The sequence below is a fragment of the Xiphophorus maculatus genome, chromosome 22, assembly GCF_002775205.1.
Source record: "Xiphophorus maculatus strain JP 163 A chromosome 22, X_maculatus-5.0-male, whole genome shotgun sequence".
Classification (NCBI taxonomy): domain Eukaryota; kingdom Metazoa; phylum Chordata; class Actinopteri; order Cyprinodontiformes; family Poeciliidae; genus Xiphophorus; species Xiphophorus maculatus.
Genome location: NC_036464.1, coordinates 5,895,869 through 5,911,864, shown reverse-complemented (window position 1 = coordinate 5,911,864; position 15,996 = coordinate 5,895,869). Strand labels below are relative to the sequence as shown.

Here is a 15,996-nt window from a genome sequence, read left to right as displayed (position 1 = left end):
TTTAGCATAAACAAACGTCTTCTTCCCAGAGGAAGGCGAATAGATAGAGATTTTCTTTTGGTGCTATTTCTGAATAAATCATAAATGAGAAATGTTTTTACTTTTCAGGAAAACTAATTTTCAGGACTGATTGCTTCCCGTTTTTCTCTCCTTACAGATGCGAAGCACTCGAGGTGTTTCGGTTTGGCCTGTGGGATTTGTGGGTGGCCGAACATATGAGCGCCCCCTGGTGTCTGGGGGGAAAGTGGTTGGTTGGTACACTGGCTGGAGGCCGGACAGACCCTTTGCTACTGACATGGCAGGTAAGAAGCAAAATGGAGAGATAATGAGACTGACTTTTTCTGCCTTATTGGAAGAAAAATGTCTTGTGTTTCAGGTAACAAGACGCTAAGAAGTGATTATATTTTCAATATCTAACCTCAAATATTCAAAATAATTCCACACAGTTAAACTTTTTGCAGCAGTAACTCTCAAGGTGCATTCACACCAGCCCTGTTTGATTCGCTTTAATCAAACTCTGGTTCGTTTGGCAATGTGCGAATTCGTAATCAAATTCTGAACTCTTGCCGCCCAAGTACCTCGGTCTCGGTTCGGTTGAAGTGAAACTCTGGTGCGGTTTGACTGCAGATGTGAACACCAAGCGGACCAGAAACCGCTCCAAAAGCAGGAAGTGGGCTACAGCGCAGGGCATTGTGAGTATCTACAACCACAACAAACGCGAGAGTCTAGCACTAGCAGGAGAAATGACTTGTAAAGCAAATATTTTGGCTTTTATAAAGACAAAATTCTCCTTTGTCATTACAAAAGACAAAAGATAAATCCTACAACCCCTAAAATTGTACGCCATTTTCGTTCACATTTTTTTTAAAAAACAGAACAAAAGTTCAATTTTTGGTTCCACATCCAATCAGACTATCAGGTGTGAAAACACCCTCAAACATGGTTCTGGGAGAATTTTGACCCACTCAAGCAATGCTGCCATTCAGGTTTCCAACAGCCCAATAACAGCATCTCAGTCAGTTTTGCTTTGATTCTTTTCTTTTCCGTAATAAATTTCCAGCTGTGCTTCGTTTTATCTTCCCATTAATGATCCAGCTTCATTTGCTTCCCATTCGACTCTAAACACTGTGAACTCCAATGGCTGCTGAAAAGGACAAATGTCCATTCTTGTTGGTTGTGCAGGAGGCTCTACTTATGCTTTTCAAAGATGCACGGTTGTACAATTTTGCATTTGTTTGCAGCCCTTTTCACATGTGAGTGTAAATGTGGAGTTGGGGGGTGTGGCCAGCAGCAGCTTATTTGGATTTAAAGTGACAGGAAGCCTTAAAGCAGCTCATGGGAAGAACTGAGGAGAGTAAAATCTCATTACGTAAGAATGATTTGGTGCAAGCAATGTAGTAAACATGTTTGGTAGACCTATCCTAACCTCTTCAAGGAAGCATAATAAAACAAAACCATTCTTTCTTTTTCAAGTTCTCAGGACTCGTCGATTGAACAGCTGAAATCAGATTGAATATTTTTGATTTGTTTGCCGCCAGCTGGGGAAAAACAGAAAAAGACACTGAGTTGCGCTCTCTCCTTCCAAGCATTTCCACACAAATCACGCTGCTTTTTACTGAGCTGCAATTTTTTTTTCATGGATTAATTTGCCATAAAATGAGATCTGATCTTTCCAATTAAATGTTCCAACTGTTACTCCTCCACAGAGGAGCTGCTGCGAGTCTTTGCTTCATAGTTTATTCCTCTGATAAATCACTAGGCGGGATTCAAGAGCCTCGTTTAATAAAACGGTGCTGATAAGCGACAGAGTAAACAGTTTCAGGATAACTGATTGTGAAAAATCCAACACCTGATCACGTCTCTTGCTTTAGCGTTTAAAAATATCTCACCAAACACTGAAACGGTTAGGAAATATGTGAGTTTTTGAATAATCTTGAACAAATTATCACATTTCTAAACAGTTTACAAGAATTTCACTTGAATTTACAGATTTAAAAAATGTATTCAGGAAGGGCTAGTTCTAAAGTTTAGCAGATGTGTTTGGTCCTCCAGCAAATTTTGTCATAAGGTTTGTACACATTTCAGGAAATCTTTTGGTCCTTTTTTTGTTTTCTGCACTGCTGCTTTCCAAACCAAAGCTTCAGCTCGCTGCACAGATCTACAGGATTGATGTTTCTTTTTTAAGCCACTTATTTGTTGCCTTAGTGGTGCATCTTGAGTTACTGTCATGCTGAAGAATCTATCAAACATGTTTAGAGTTTGGAAGAGTTCTGGGTCAGGAAGGAAGATTTTACAGTTCACAGTCCCGTCTATTGGTCTCTGAATGCTGCATCCTTCCTGTTTCCTTGGCAGGAGAACAGGCTCAAAGCATGATGCAGCCACCTCCGTGTTTGAGAGTGGGATGGGTTTAAACTCAGTATTTATATTCCTTCTAAAGCAGTGGGCTCAGCTGATGCCATAAAGCTTGAAATTGTATTCTAGCAGGAGTACAATTTCAAAATATCTGCCCCAAAATGTATAACTTTCTATTAATTGGTCTTTAATCACATTTAAGCTTTTTGCAGATTTAAGATCTTGTACCTATTATGGCATTTTAAGGCCATTGCAGATTAAAAAAGGAGCTGCCAAAGGATCATAGGCACATACAATGGCATATTGGGGTAATTGTAGAAAAAAGGAGTGAATTTCAGCCAAAAAATTATGACATTTTGAGAATAATCTCAGAAGTTTTCTATATAAAAAAAGTACATTTCTGAAACAAAAAAACGGAAATTTTCTAGAACAAACTGGGAATTTCCTGAGTTTCAGAAGTCGAAAACTTTTGACATTTGTAAATTTTCGGAGCTTCAAAACTCTAGCACTTCCCACCTTCGAAGCTCAGAATTTTCCAAGTTTCTTCTAGAATTTTTCTGAGATTTATCTCAACATTTCTGAGTTTTTTTTCTTGCAAAATGTTGACTTTAAGAGCTCAGAAACTTCCGTGATTTTTTTTTCCAGAAAATTTCTGAGATTATTCTGAAAATATTTATGTTTTTTGGTGGAAATTCACTCTTTTTCTTTCTCTTTGCAATGGCCCTAATATGCCATCATATGTACCTGCCATCCTTTGACAGATCTTTGGTTTTGTTCTCAGCAGTGGAGAGATTAGAATGAGGAAAAAAAAAATCTTCTCAGATCAGAAGTATCTTTAATCAACTGATTGGTTGTAGTTTATGTTTAAAATGGGCATCTGGCTTAGAGTTCTGGGACCAGAGACTTTTTGTTTCTTTTTACATAAATGTCTTTCATATATTTTTTGTTATTAAAAGTGTTTTGGACAGATTTAAGGGTGTAATCATTCTTTTTAAAATAGCATCAAACAAATAGAAAATACATTTGTGACCACAAAACTGTACAAATTTGTTTATTTACTAATTAGAGAGATTAATTATAATACAGTAGTTATTTTCCTAGCTTTCGACATAAGAATCTAATCAAACTCCCTAATACTTTGTAGCCGGAGCAGACATTGCACACAGTTTAAAAAAAAAAACTTTACTTACAGTGTTAACGACCAAAGGAAACGATGAAGCACATGGATCCATCAATCTGTTTGCACCTCCTTTGTAAAAATCCAATCAGCTTCCACAGCCTCACCGACCTGGGAGAAGGTAATTCATCACACTGACCAAATAACAGCGCAGCGTCCGTCGCCTCTCGTTATTTCTCCTCAGTATGGGTTTTTCTTTTTTGAGAGCAGTGGATGGTTAGAAAAACTAGAGTTGAAAAGAAATGAACATGACAGAGCAGCAGAGGTGGATTCAAGCGACTTAGGTGTGTTTTTATATGCATTTTCTTACCGCATTTCTTATCCCTCCATTTTATTTTAAATCGTCCCTAACCTCACAATGTGCACCGTAATGATGCCCTTTTGTTTTGCACTGCTTTGTGTAATTACATAGTCAATTTGCTATGCAAGGATTTACTGCTGCGGATGCATTAAGATTTTTGTCTTTCCCTCCTTTTTTTTTTTATTTAAATTTTGCAAAGACGACGTCTGCGAAGAGCAAACAGCCCAAACTTTATTCACTCCTAAATTATTATTCATTGGATTTACAATGGGGTGTCTGCAGAGCCCTCAGCGAGTGCCAGTCCGTGTCTTAATAGCATTGTGTTATACAACGCTGCATTGTTAGGAGACCACTAAAGCCTCCCATCCACTGCTCTGTCTCATTTGTCCAGACACAATGGAGCCTGCACAATTACAGTGTGGAGTACTATTCACCTCAGTCTGTGTGGGTTTCTCTGATTGTGCACACACACACACACAACAGAAGAGACGCTAATACACACCTGCAGTCACTTGAATTGAGACAAGAGGAGCGGGCTGATTGTTCCAGGACGCAGACATGAATATGCAGAAAGCATACAGTTAAATAAGAGCTTGTTTTACTGCTGGAAACAACAGTGTAAAAAGACGGAGTAAAAACAAAGCGCAGGTTTTGTGCAGGAACACGCACGGCAGCATAGAGAGGTTTGTACCTTCGTTGAAGTGCTACTTGTGCCCTGGGAGTGCTTTCAGGGATAGGGACATGAAAGTGTTTAACCCTGAGTAACCCCAATGTTTATATCCTGATGCTGCAATGGCAAGACAGCAGGAGCAGAGAGCAAACTGTTATCAAAGTAGGAGGACAACTTAGCAGAAAAACAACATCCATGGGTCAAAACCACGTGTCCTAATGTGTTTATTTATTTTTTATTGTCCACAGTTTGAGGCCCTTCAATTTTAGGGTGTGATAAAGCAATACGTTTAGAAAACATGCAATAGTTTGGGATTTTGTTTATTTCCAGCTGCTTCCAATTTGAAGTTAGCATCTTTTCTGCTGTTTCCTGAAGGTGTTTCATTTACAAAAACACAACAACATTTAACTTCTCAGAATAATGTGAAGCAATACTGTAGTGTTGGGAGAAAATCCTTAACCTGGTTGCTCTGGTACTTGTTAAATCCTGCAGAACATTTTATTTGTCTGTCCTGAGTCACGGCTGTATGGTACTACATAGCAGACAGAAAGCTTTACCGAGATTCAGGACAGCAAACACATTGTTGTCGTTCAGTGGGATCTGATCTGCCACCAGCAAGGTCAGTCCTGCCTGAATCAGGTCATTTTTGTTTAAAAAAAGCTCTAGTGAGGCGATGGGATGTCTCCATCCCTGTCCTCTGTCAGGGCTGTTGCTAAAAACCTTTAACTTCTCACCTGATTTTCTTACATCAGGAAACGTTTGGCCTAAATGAGCTTTATTTAGCTTCACCAGGTGAATTTAAGTCAGATTGTGCAGATGTGATTGACAGATTCCTACTTCTTAAAACAGCAGGTTATTATTTATGTCCAAAGAAATGAATCACTGTGTTTGGAATGTGCTCTTTACCTTTTTAATTACTTTCTTTCTTCATTTCTTAATGCATTGCAGTTTGTACATAATATGAATGATGAATGCTGGATGCTGCCACTACATTCAGTTTCTAACAGCTGGTCACAGGGGGATCAAGTGGTGAGTTTTCCTGAACTCTGGCTTTGTTTCTCTGCTTGATTTTGTTTTAGCTGGTGATATCTGCACGGTTTCCATGGAGATTTGTTTTTATGTGTTTTTTCTTTTTTGCCTCTCTGTTGTTGCTTGTCAGTCACATTGACGGTTGGCACATGACATTTTTCTCCATGGATTTCCTGCTGCTGTTGTCGCTGTTTCAAAAACAAAAATAGCGAAAATGGATCCAGTTACCGTCCGTTCCTTGGATTGTGTTGGAAGATTTTCCTGAACTGCAGGAATGGAATCACTGTTGTGTTGAATGACACCATCACACAGGTTACACATGTGGAGTTTCAGGGGTTTCCTATGCGGGGCTTGAAGAGCATCTTTAAAGGTGACCTATTATGCTTCATTGGACATGTTAGAATTGGTCTCTAGGCAAAACAAAGCATGTTCTTTACATTTTAACACAAAATCATTCCAAGATAATGAGATTTCAGTCTGCTCAGTTCTGCAGTTCTAAGCTGTTTTAAGGCCTGTTGTCACTTTAAATCCAAATAATCTGCTGCTGTTCAAGCCCTCTACTCAACATTTACATTCACACGTGAAAATTGCTGCAGACAGATGAGCAATTATACAACTGTACATCTTTGAAAAGCATAAGTAGAGCCTCCTGCACAGCCAACAAGAATGCAGCAGATGGTTTCTTGATGGTAAGTCAACAACAAAACAAAACTTTTCCAGCAGCCATTGTACAGTGGTTAAACCAGTTAGCCAAATGTGCTGGAACTCAGCTTGGGTTGCTAGGTGATGGGCGGAAGTTAGCTTTGGTTGCTAGATAACGGGCCGCCTTCTCTGTGGTTACTAGGTAACGGGCAGTGCCTGCTAATTTGTGACGTTACATTCTGAAAGTTTTTAAAATGACTCATTTTCCAGACACCAAAAAAGTTGTTGCCAAAAAAATGCCTGGGTGTCCTGTTTTTAGAAGCAGTAGAGACACAAATGGAAGTACAAAAACCTGAAAAATAAAAACGTCTCCTTTAAAATCAGCAGTAGAACATGTCACTCTGAATAGATTAACTCTTGTTTTTTGTATCAGCTTCTGAACTAAAAACTTATCAAAGCTCAATAACCGAAAGGAGGTAGAGAGGAGACAGAAATGAAGACTGGCTGCTGCTGTGCATGTAAATAAAGAGGATAACAGAGAGATATCTGCTGCACTGAGGCCTTAAGCATCGGGTTACACAGCAATCAAGTTGAGATCAACCAGCAAAGCCTGTGAAGATGTGCCAGGAAATATTATTACCCCCGGCAATCACCTTGTGTGTTCATTCATCTGTACTCTTTAAAATGAAGTGGTATTCATAATCATTCAATGTTTTTGAATGATATATATATCATCCCATATATCCCATATATATACTGTACATATATATATATATATATATATATATATATATATATATATATATATATATATATATATATATATATATATATATATATATATATATATTCCACCAAATATTAATTTCTGAACTCTTCCTGAGTTAAAATATTTATTAGTATTGTTGTTTCTAAATGAATATGAACTTGTTTTCTTTACATTATTTGAGGTCTGAAAAGCACTGGATCTTTTTCATTATCTTGACCATTTCTCATTTTCTGCAAGTAAATACAAAATTTTTGCTTGGAACTTCAAAGACATGTTGTCAGTAGTTCATATAATAAAAGAACAATGTTCATTTTACTCAAACATAAACCTATAAAAAGTAAAATCAGACAAACTGATCATTTTAATTAGTCTCTTAATTTTTTCCACAGCTGTATGTGTATGTAAAACTATACTAACTACTACTACTTTGTTTGTAAAGCACTTTAAAATAGCAGTTATGACAAAGTGATGTACAAAATATGTCAAAATGTGGAAAGAACTAAAGAAAAAAGGCAACAATAAAATAAATAAAACGCTAAAACAGACGTAAGAAAGACAAATTCTTAAAGTGCATTAAAGGCAAAGGAATTAAAAAAAATGTTTAAGGAAGAGTTTTAAATATCGATCTGCGAAGAGGTTAATGTGTTTCTGGTTCTTCGGGTCAGACGGTGTTGGTCCGGAGTAATATCTGCTTCTTCAGCGTCTTGTTTGCTCGCTGGTTTCAGATTAGCAGTGATCTGTTTCATCGCAGCTGCTTCCAGGTGAGAAGATGTTTATCTTGCAATTGCTCCTGTATCTATTTGCTCCACCTCTGATGCATCGTATATCTCTGTGACAAACCTGCAGTATCACACCCAGAGCAGCAATAACCCTGACACCTGCATGGCCTAATAACGCCGTGGGTGTTACACAAGTTAGATTTGTATACATGTAACCCCTCTTTGTTCGTCTCAGGTCCAGTAGGTTGACTTTACGACAGACACATTCAGGTTCACTGTATTTATTCTAACAAACAGGAAATTGAGTTGGTGGTTTGCTTCAATCCAGAAACTTCTGCACATCAATAAAATAAAATAAATAACCCCAAACAAACTATTAAGCAATAGCTCCCTGTGAGCAGTTATCAGCAGCTGACAGCAGTTAACATTTTGTAAAATTAAACATAGTTTAAAACAGTTAAAAACGTATACAAAATGTATATACATATACACTGTATATTATCAAATTTGTCTAAAACATATGTTAAAATATAATACTTGTCAAGAATACATAGAGCTGATTCTAAATACATACCACAGTTACCAACTGACCAGACAAAATAAATCCAAACAAACAAAACAAATTTTGACATACTTTACATTTATAATATTGTTAAATTACAACAAAAAAAAAACACTTAAGTTCAGTCAGAAAAGGTCGAACTTAGTAACTAGTAATTTCACTCTTAGGGTTTCTTTCCCAGTCGATTGTTGCAGCTGGAGAGATGTTTCTCAGAGGGGGGGAATTTAATAGCTGATGCACCAGTTGCAGCAGCAAGCCACCCACCAATAATCTGCATAAATAAATATTCTCTAATTATGCTGATACAGTATACTGATGCTAGCTGCTGTTTGAGAAATATCTACAAATAGACTGTAGTAGTAGTGATGTTCTGAACCAGACGCTTCAACATCCATGTTCTCCTGGAAATATGGAGCTGAATAAATTATTTACCTTAACCAGAATAATTCAGTATTTTCTGCAATAAGAAAATACACTTTTATCAATAATTTACTAGAACTTGACCAATAAAGTCCTGTTATATCTCTTTTTTCTTTATTTTTATTCACCAGTTAGCGTAGACATCAAAGACTAATAAAAAAAAACATAAAAAATAAAATTATATATATATATATATATATATATATATATATATATATATATATTTTTTTTTTTTTTATATAAAATAATAATAAAAATAACTAATAAAAACACCCATTACAATCTTCTATAACGCTTTGAAGAATCTAAATTAATGAGTTAAAACAACATTTAATTTTCCTTTGGGATTGATAAAGTATTTTTGAAATAAATTAAATTTGAAAAAAGAGGTTTGAGCTACAAAATCAATAACTTGGTAAGAAAATGAACAAAAGCAACAAAAATAAAATAAACAAACAAGAAACAAAAGCAAAGCAAGCAAAATGCATACATTTTAATGCATATATTAAAATGTGTACATTTTAATGAATACATTTTAACATATACAAAACACAGAACATAATCAAACGGTGTCACAACAAAAACAATGAAATTGTTTTTCATATGTGGGTTGGAATCTACTTTATTTTCCTTTAATTTAGTTTTTTCATGATTTGCATTATTATTAAATACCCACATATTTTGGGTAGAAGTGGAAAAGAGAGAGAGAGAAAGTAAGTAAATAAATAGATAAATAAATCAAAGTATGTGCTAGAACAAAGAATAAATGAGAATACCTAATAATAAGATCTTATCCTTTATTTATTTATTCTTTGCTATGTTGCATCTCTTCAGTTTATTATTTTTAGTTAGTAGTTCATCTGATCAGTCAATTTTCTGTTTATCAGAACTGAACATTAAAAGCCTTTTCTTTTAAACTCAGCAGGTGGTTGGCGGCTTAGCTTTGTTTTAAGACGGTCCTTTGGGGTTTCACTGTAAACAAACGATGCTTCTGTTTACATCTTATGATGCATAACGCAAAAACTCCTTCTGAGAAATGGATTCGATCACTTTCCCTTCTTATAAACCACAACTAATTCTTCTCAGGTGCTCAAAACGAAATCGTTTATTTTCTTTTTTTCCTGCTGTTCAGTTTAGGGTTCACAGTGGATCATCTGCCTTCATCTCACCCTTATAATTCACCAACTCTCTGCTTATCCTCTTTAATTTCACCATCTCTTCCTCTTTACGTCTCCTCAGACATCTAGAAATCAAACATCCTTTCATTTTATACAAGCTGGTGTATTTACTTACACAGAAAAACCCAAAATTGATCTGATTTAGCAAAGTTATAGCAACGTCAAAGGGGCAGTATTATGTAAAATCAACTTATTTGTTAGCGTTACATCAGGTTATAATGTTATTCCTTAATCAAAAGATACCTGGAGTGTTGGTTTGATTCTTTAGTGCATGTTTAAGAAATCCTTTGATCTCCATGGCAACCATTCAGCTGTGTAAAACGCCTGGTTGGACCTAGCTCCGCCTTCGAGATTCAGCTCCTCCTCCTCAGAGCTGCAGTTTCAAGGCTTCCACCTCACAGAGCAGTTAGCCCTGCCCTTTAACTTCCACACTCAGCTCCTTCAGACTAGCCAGCAGCAATTAGCAAACACCTGGTGGAGCTGCGCGTTAGCTAAGCTACTTGTCAGTGCAACACTGGTAAAGACACTGTTAAAGAGTTGATAGAGGAGCCATGTTGTGATGACTTCCTGAAGGCGTGGTTTCAGAAAGAGCATGAGTTTTTAAAAAGACAGAGGCCCAATTTCAGGGCATTAAATTACAAATAAAGTCATATTTGATATAGTCATATTTTTAAGATAAAATAGTTACTGGATTGTGCTATGAAATGGCTCTATGTGCCTGGAAAATACATAATCAGTTCTCTTTAACAATGTTTTTACCAGCACTGCACTCAGAAGTAGCTCAGCACCAGGTGTTTGCTAATTGCTGCTTGCTAGTCTGAAGGAGCCACACATTACACCCAACAGCAGCCTGAATTATTTACATGAGGCAGGATGGATACACTGTCTGAATGTGGTTGTAAACTGGAGTCATTACATGGAACCAAAATCTGGAAACACGACAAATAAAAAATAAAAAGTACATCAGGATGGTCCAAAAAAAATCTACTGAAACATCTCAGTTAACAGCACAGCCTTAAAGTCTGGCTGTGAGCTAAAGATATGTAAAAGAGAATCAGCACATGTAAAATTATAACTTCTGGCCTTGAGGTCAGCCGACACATCTGATGTGTGAAGGGCGAGTGAACATGGTGTCAAAAGTTACTGTCACGCCGGAAGAACGGTCAACTCAGAATTACTTGCACGACAAAAAGACCCTGTAATTTCTAAAATAAAAACTGAAAATCACAAGAAAATTACAACCTTTTTACCAGTTCAGAAATAAGCTGGCAAAGCTGCTTTAGTAATTTAATTTAATTTAATTATCAATGTAATGTATTATTAATAAATTACTTAAATTACTTCAAGAATTACTTTGTTTATTTAAAAAAGTCATTTGACTTTTTGTAAGAATGGGAAATTTAAAATAATTTTGCAATATCTAACATTTTTTGGAACTCACTTAGGAGAAAACAACTATATAAATATAAAACATCCCAGATATGAAGAAAAGTGTCATTTTTGGACATAGTGTATTTGGCCAAGTTTATTAAATTAGTAAAAAAAAAGACTTTGGTGCACAGAAGTTTGCTTTTGAGTAAAAATCACTGAAATTTCAAATAAAATTTCTTTCTAACGTTTCAAAAATGTTCAGTTACAAGAACTTTAATTTGTTTATAATAACTTTGCCTCAAATAAAAACAAAAAGTCACTTTTGAGTTGTAGTTGGGGGCCAAAGAAAATCCGTCCACAGGCCACACTTCGGAAACCCAGAGGAGGTGGAAAAAATGTGCCTTTTTTCCTCAGTTTGTTTCCTTTAATTGTGACTCTAATCTCACTAATTTAATTTTAATTCTAATTTATTTCTCTGCCTTCAATTATATCCCTGATGGTGATTTCTGCCCAGTCATTTCTGCTCCCTGGAGTAGTCGATGCTTCATCGTGCCCTTTGACCCCGTCCCCGTCTCATCTAAACCACAATTATCACAGGAGGACGGCCGACGCCTTGCTGTAACTGAATTTCCCGTAGGAACATTAATGAACATCGTTTTCTGCTGCGATCCTAACGGGCCTGTGGTGTTCTTTTAATCCAAGATGGCTGACCTCCTCGCTCTTCCTCAGGCTTCTCGGTGAACCTCCAGGTGATCCTGGCCAACCCGCGGGCGCTCTTCAAGAGGCGGGGCTCCCAGCCGGGGATGCAGGAGTCCGACTTCCTGAAGCAGATCACCAAGGTTTCCGAGCTGGAGCCCAAGGCGAACAACTGCACACGGGTCAGTAACCTCTGTTTCCACGGCAACAGACTTTAACGGCGGTTTTGGATTTCAGGCGTTAATGCAGGTCAGGAATCCTGACGGATGGAGTCAATAAGCCTTTTTCGTTTAATATTGGAAAAATGTTGAGGCACACTTTCTTAAAAAGAACTTTAGTAATTTATGGATCATCTTGAAGCTATTTTACATTGGATTTGGAGAATATTTATATGTAACACAAAGGGCTAAAACAATTAATTGGATTGATCAACAGCTAATTTAGTTAGAGATTAATCATTAAGTGCAGAATGCAAACTCAAAAAAATTTATTTGCTGAAAGAACAAAACACTCAGAGGAGTAATAAAGCCAAAATTGTACAAAAAATATATACATTATCCATCTAAAATAAATTTTCTTTGTCTGTAAAAATGTTTTACCTAAGATTCTTCATTTCAGCTACACCTGGTTAATATTCTGTGGAAAAAAATCTATTAAGTACATTTTGTAATAAAAAAAATCATAATTAACACATCAGCTCTACACTGTATTAATGTTGAGTTGAGCATAAAGGTCTGACCTTTTCAAATGTTAGAAAATTAATCCTTTGCTACAAATATTCACTAAAGGAATGTTGTTATCAATAAAATGTTTATTTTCTTATTTAATAAAGAACTGGAATTATTTGCTTATTTGTATTTTTGTGTATTTCTAATATATAAAATAACCTTTGGTGGTTAAATGGATTTTTTTATTCGATTAATCAATTAATCGTCAGAATAATCAATGATTTGTGAATGATTTATTACTGAAGTAATTACTGGTAACATGTGTTTGCAGAAGTCTGTCTTTTCACCTGCAGCATCGGTTATTATTCATCCAGATGGATCGTTTATTATTTCATCTGAGCTGATATGACGTTAGCTCAGCATTCTGTACAAAAACACAATCAAAACAGGTTTTTGCTTTAACGTTTTCAACTAATATAACACTCTTTGCATTAAATGAGTATGCAATCTGATCAGCTTTAGAAGAAAAAAAAAAACGTGTGTCACTGCCAAAACTTCAGGTTTAACATGTTTCTGTGCTCTGTTGGCACTTATGGAAGCGCAGTCATAATAATGGCAGCGGTAACCAACCACTGGGCGTCTCTCCTCACTATTGACAGCGTGAGTCATGCTATGAGCTACTGGCACAATCTAAACATAGACCCACACCGGCTGAATTGGACAGAAATGGCATTGTGGCTCCATCAATTCTTGTTGTGCGCTCAGACAGCTTGGATCGATGCAGTTCATCTGAAGTCACCACAGGCCCTGTTGGCACTTGGCTTTATAAGGCCACTCATCCTCTTGACAGCCATCACAGAGCTGACTTAGAGGACTGTTTGTGAGAAATGGATCCCATTATGGCTTTTTTTTTTCTTTCAAGCAACAAATGAGCCATATGTGATGGCTGCCTGCTGCTGCTCCAAACGTGTGCTGAAGCTGGGAGATTAAAGAAAATGCTGGATTTCTCAAGATATTTCATTGTTTATTCAAATCTTACTTCAAATTCCAAGGAAAAGCTAACATTTTCACACAAATACTTTCAATACTAACTGCAGAAACAACCAATCAGAGCCAGGAGGAGGCTCATAGCGCTGTCAATCATTTGCTCTCTTTCACGCTACAACTGTTTCACCACAACATGACCTGCCACAAATGCTAAGGCTTGCTAGCACAGCCACAATAAACAGTTTTCTTGGACCGGTAAATTGTTTCTTTACAATTAGCACGTTTATTAGCGCTTACACAAGGTTGACTGACAGCGCTAAGACCCTCCTCCTGGCTCTGATTGGTTGTTTTTAACCAGAAGCTGTGTATTTCTTCAGACAGCAATAGCAGCTCAGGGAAAAGAAAGTTAAAAACTGTATTTGGTGACCAAATGGCAATAGATTCCCCACAGTTTTAGTGGTGCTGCGGGCCACAGTGTGGACAGGACGAGGATCCGTTCAGACATGATGTAGAGTAACGCTCCAGCAGTCTGCGTTTGGGGGCTTTTTGGGGAGCAGCAGTCAATTACACAGCAGATGATGTTCCAGGTAGTTAACATTTCTCAACCAGCAGGCCGTCTTTGAAGAAAAGCATGTACGGACTTGATATTTCATAGATTTTATGTAAAACACATACTTTTGTAAAATTTACGTACTGTAGCTTTAATCACATTCAGAGAGAGGAGTTCTGCTGCCAAAAGAGAACTAAATGTGCAGGGATTGCTGTTTTAAGAGAGGAAAAGGGTTTGTCACCTTGTTTCTGTCTCCATCCTCCTTTACCAGCACCTGTCCTCCCACAATCTACAGGAGGCAGCCCTTTGTACCACCAATCACAAAACGGAAAATCAAAATTTCCAGGTTCGCCGTAAGCGCTAGCAGGACACACTGTAGCTCTGCAATTTCCTGGGTGGTTACCAGTAAACGTTTCCTGCTGGAGATAGAATAAAGACCCCCGGAGCTGCTGGATCATCGTTTCCAGCTGGCTGCTGAAAGCATCGCAGAGATGCTGCTGAGTCTAATACAGGCTAATAACACAACGAGTCATTAGCACACAGGAGGGATGCATTCATCAGATCACAGATAAAACAGCACGACATCATTTGTGTACACATGTAAGGTAACACCTGTTATTATTATTTATTCAAAGGTCCAGGAACACTGATACTGCATCCTGATCTAAACTAAATAACAGATAAATTGAATTAATTCTGTCAGTTTTTAGTGTCTTTACACTTTAAAAACGTCTGGTTGACAAAACATCCATCATTCCGCTGCTACAATGTACTAAGTGATTTAATTAATCAGTAAAATACAATTAAATATTCAATTAATATTCTAGCATTTCATTGGATGGACGGACGGACAGACGGATGGATGGATGAACGGACGGATGGATGGATGGAGGAGGGATGGAGGGATGGATGGACAGATGGATGAAACCTTGCCAAAGTTTTATGTCTACTGATTTGGGCCTGAATCTCTTGAACTTATTAGCCTTTTTGATGCCTGAATAATTTCTGAATTGAATCTACTAACAAAATAAAAGTTTTCACATAAAAACATTTAACATCCAGCAAATGGAAATGAAAGCAAATGAGTTACATTATTTAATAAACAGAAACGTCAAAGCAGTTCCAGGAAACTTCCTTGGATAAAAAAGGTTTTGGTTCTTCAGCGTTTCAAAGTTGTTTCTCTCAAGTCATTTTTGCGTCTTTAACTGTGTGAATCCAATAACATGGCACTGCTACCTGCAGCTACAACACGCTAGCTCAGAGCTACCTGGGTTCGGATCAGAGCCTTGAGCCCGACCTTGACGGTGTCGGGCAGTGAGGCTCATCTGACGGCCGGGTCGGTCTCCGGGAGACGGCTGACAAGAGCCGCGATGTAGTTAGAGCGGGACAGTAATGGCAACAGACAGCAGTGACAGGACAAGAAAGGAGGGGGCAGGCAGGAACAGATGGAGACAGATGATCCCACAGGATGGAGGTGCAGAAGCTTGAGCAGGGATGGAGAGGAAGGAGATAAAGAAAGGGTAAAAAGAAGAGAGGGAGAGGAGTGAGTCTGCCCTCCTGTTGGTGTCTCAGTTTTCTGCTAAGCCTCATTTTATTCCACTGGTGGAGCTAAATGGATCTGTGGCCAGTAGCTGGTCGGGTCTGGAAGATCTGATCCGCAAAGCAGCTTGAGTGCTCTTCCAAATTACGGATTAGATGTGGTCAACGTCAGGGGACATTTTACTCCACTGTAACTGAGACTGAAGTTGTTGGAATCAGCAGAGACCACACAACATTAAAACGAGGGTTGAAACTATCGATTATAAGGTACCACTTATTCTGACGATTAATCGATTATTCTGACGATTAATCGATTATTCTGATGAGTAATCAAGAAATTAAGTGATCAATAACACTAAAACAATG

General features: G+C 37.4%; 1 protein-coding gene across 1 annotated transcript in view; it reads left to right on the top strand.

Annotated features, from left to right (window-relative positions):
* Positions 1-15,996, top strand: part of b3gat2 (beta-1,3-glucuronyltransferase 2) — a 41,883-nt gene that overhangs the window by 22,190 nt on the left and 3,697 nt on the right. Inside the window, exons 2-3 of the mRNA XM_005795152.2 lie at positions 158-302; positions 11,920-12,068. Of these exons, the coding sequence (XP_005795209.1) occupies positions 158-302; positions 11,920-12,068 (294 nt within the window). The remainder of the gene's footprint in view (positions 1-157; positions 303-11,919; positions 12,069-15,996) is intronic.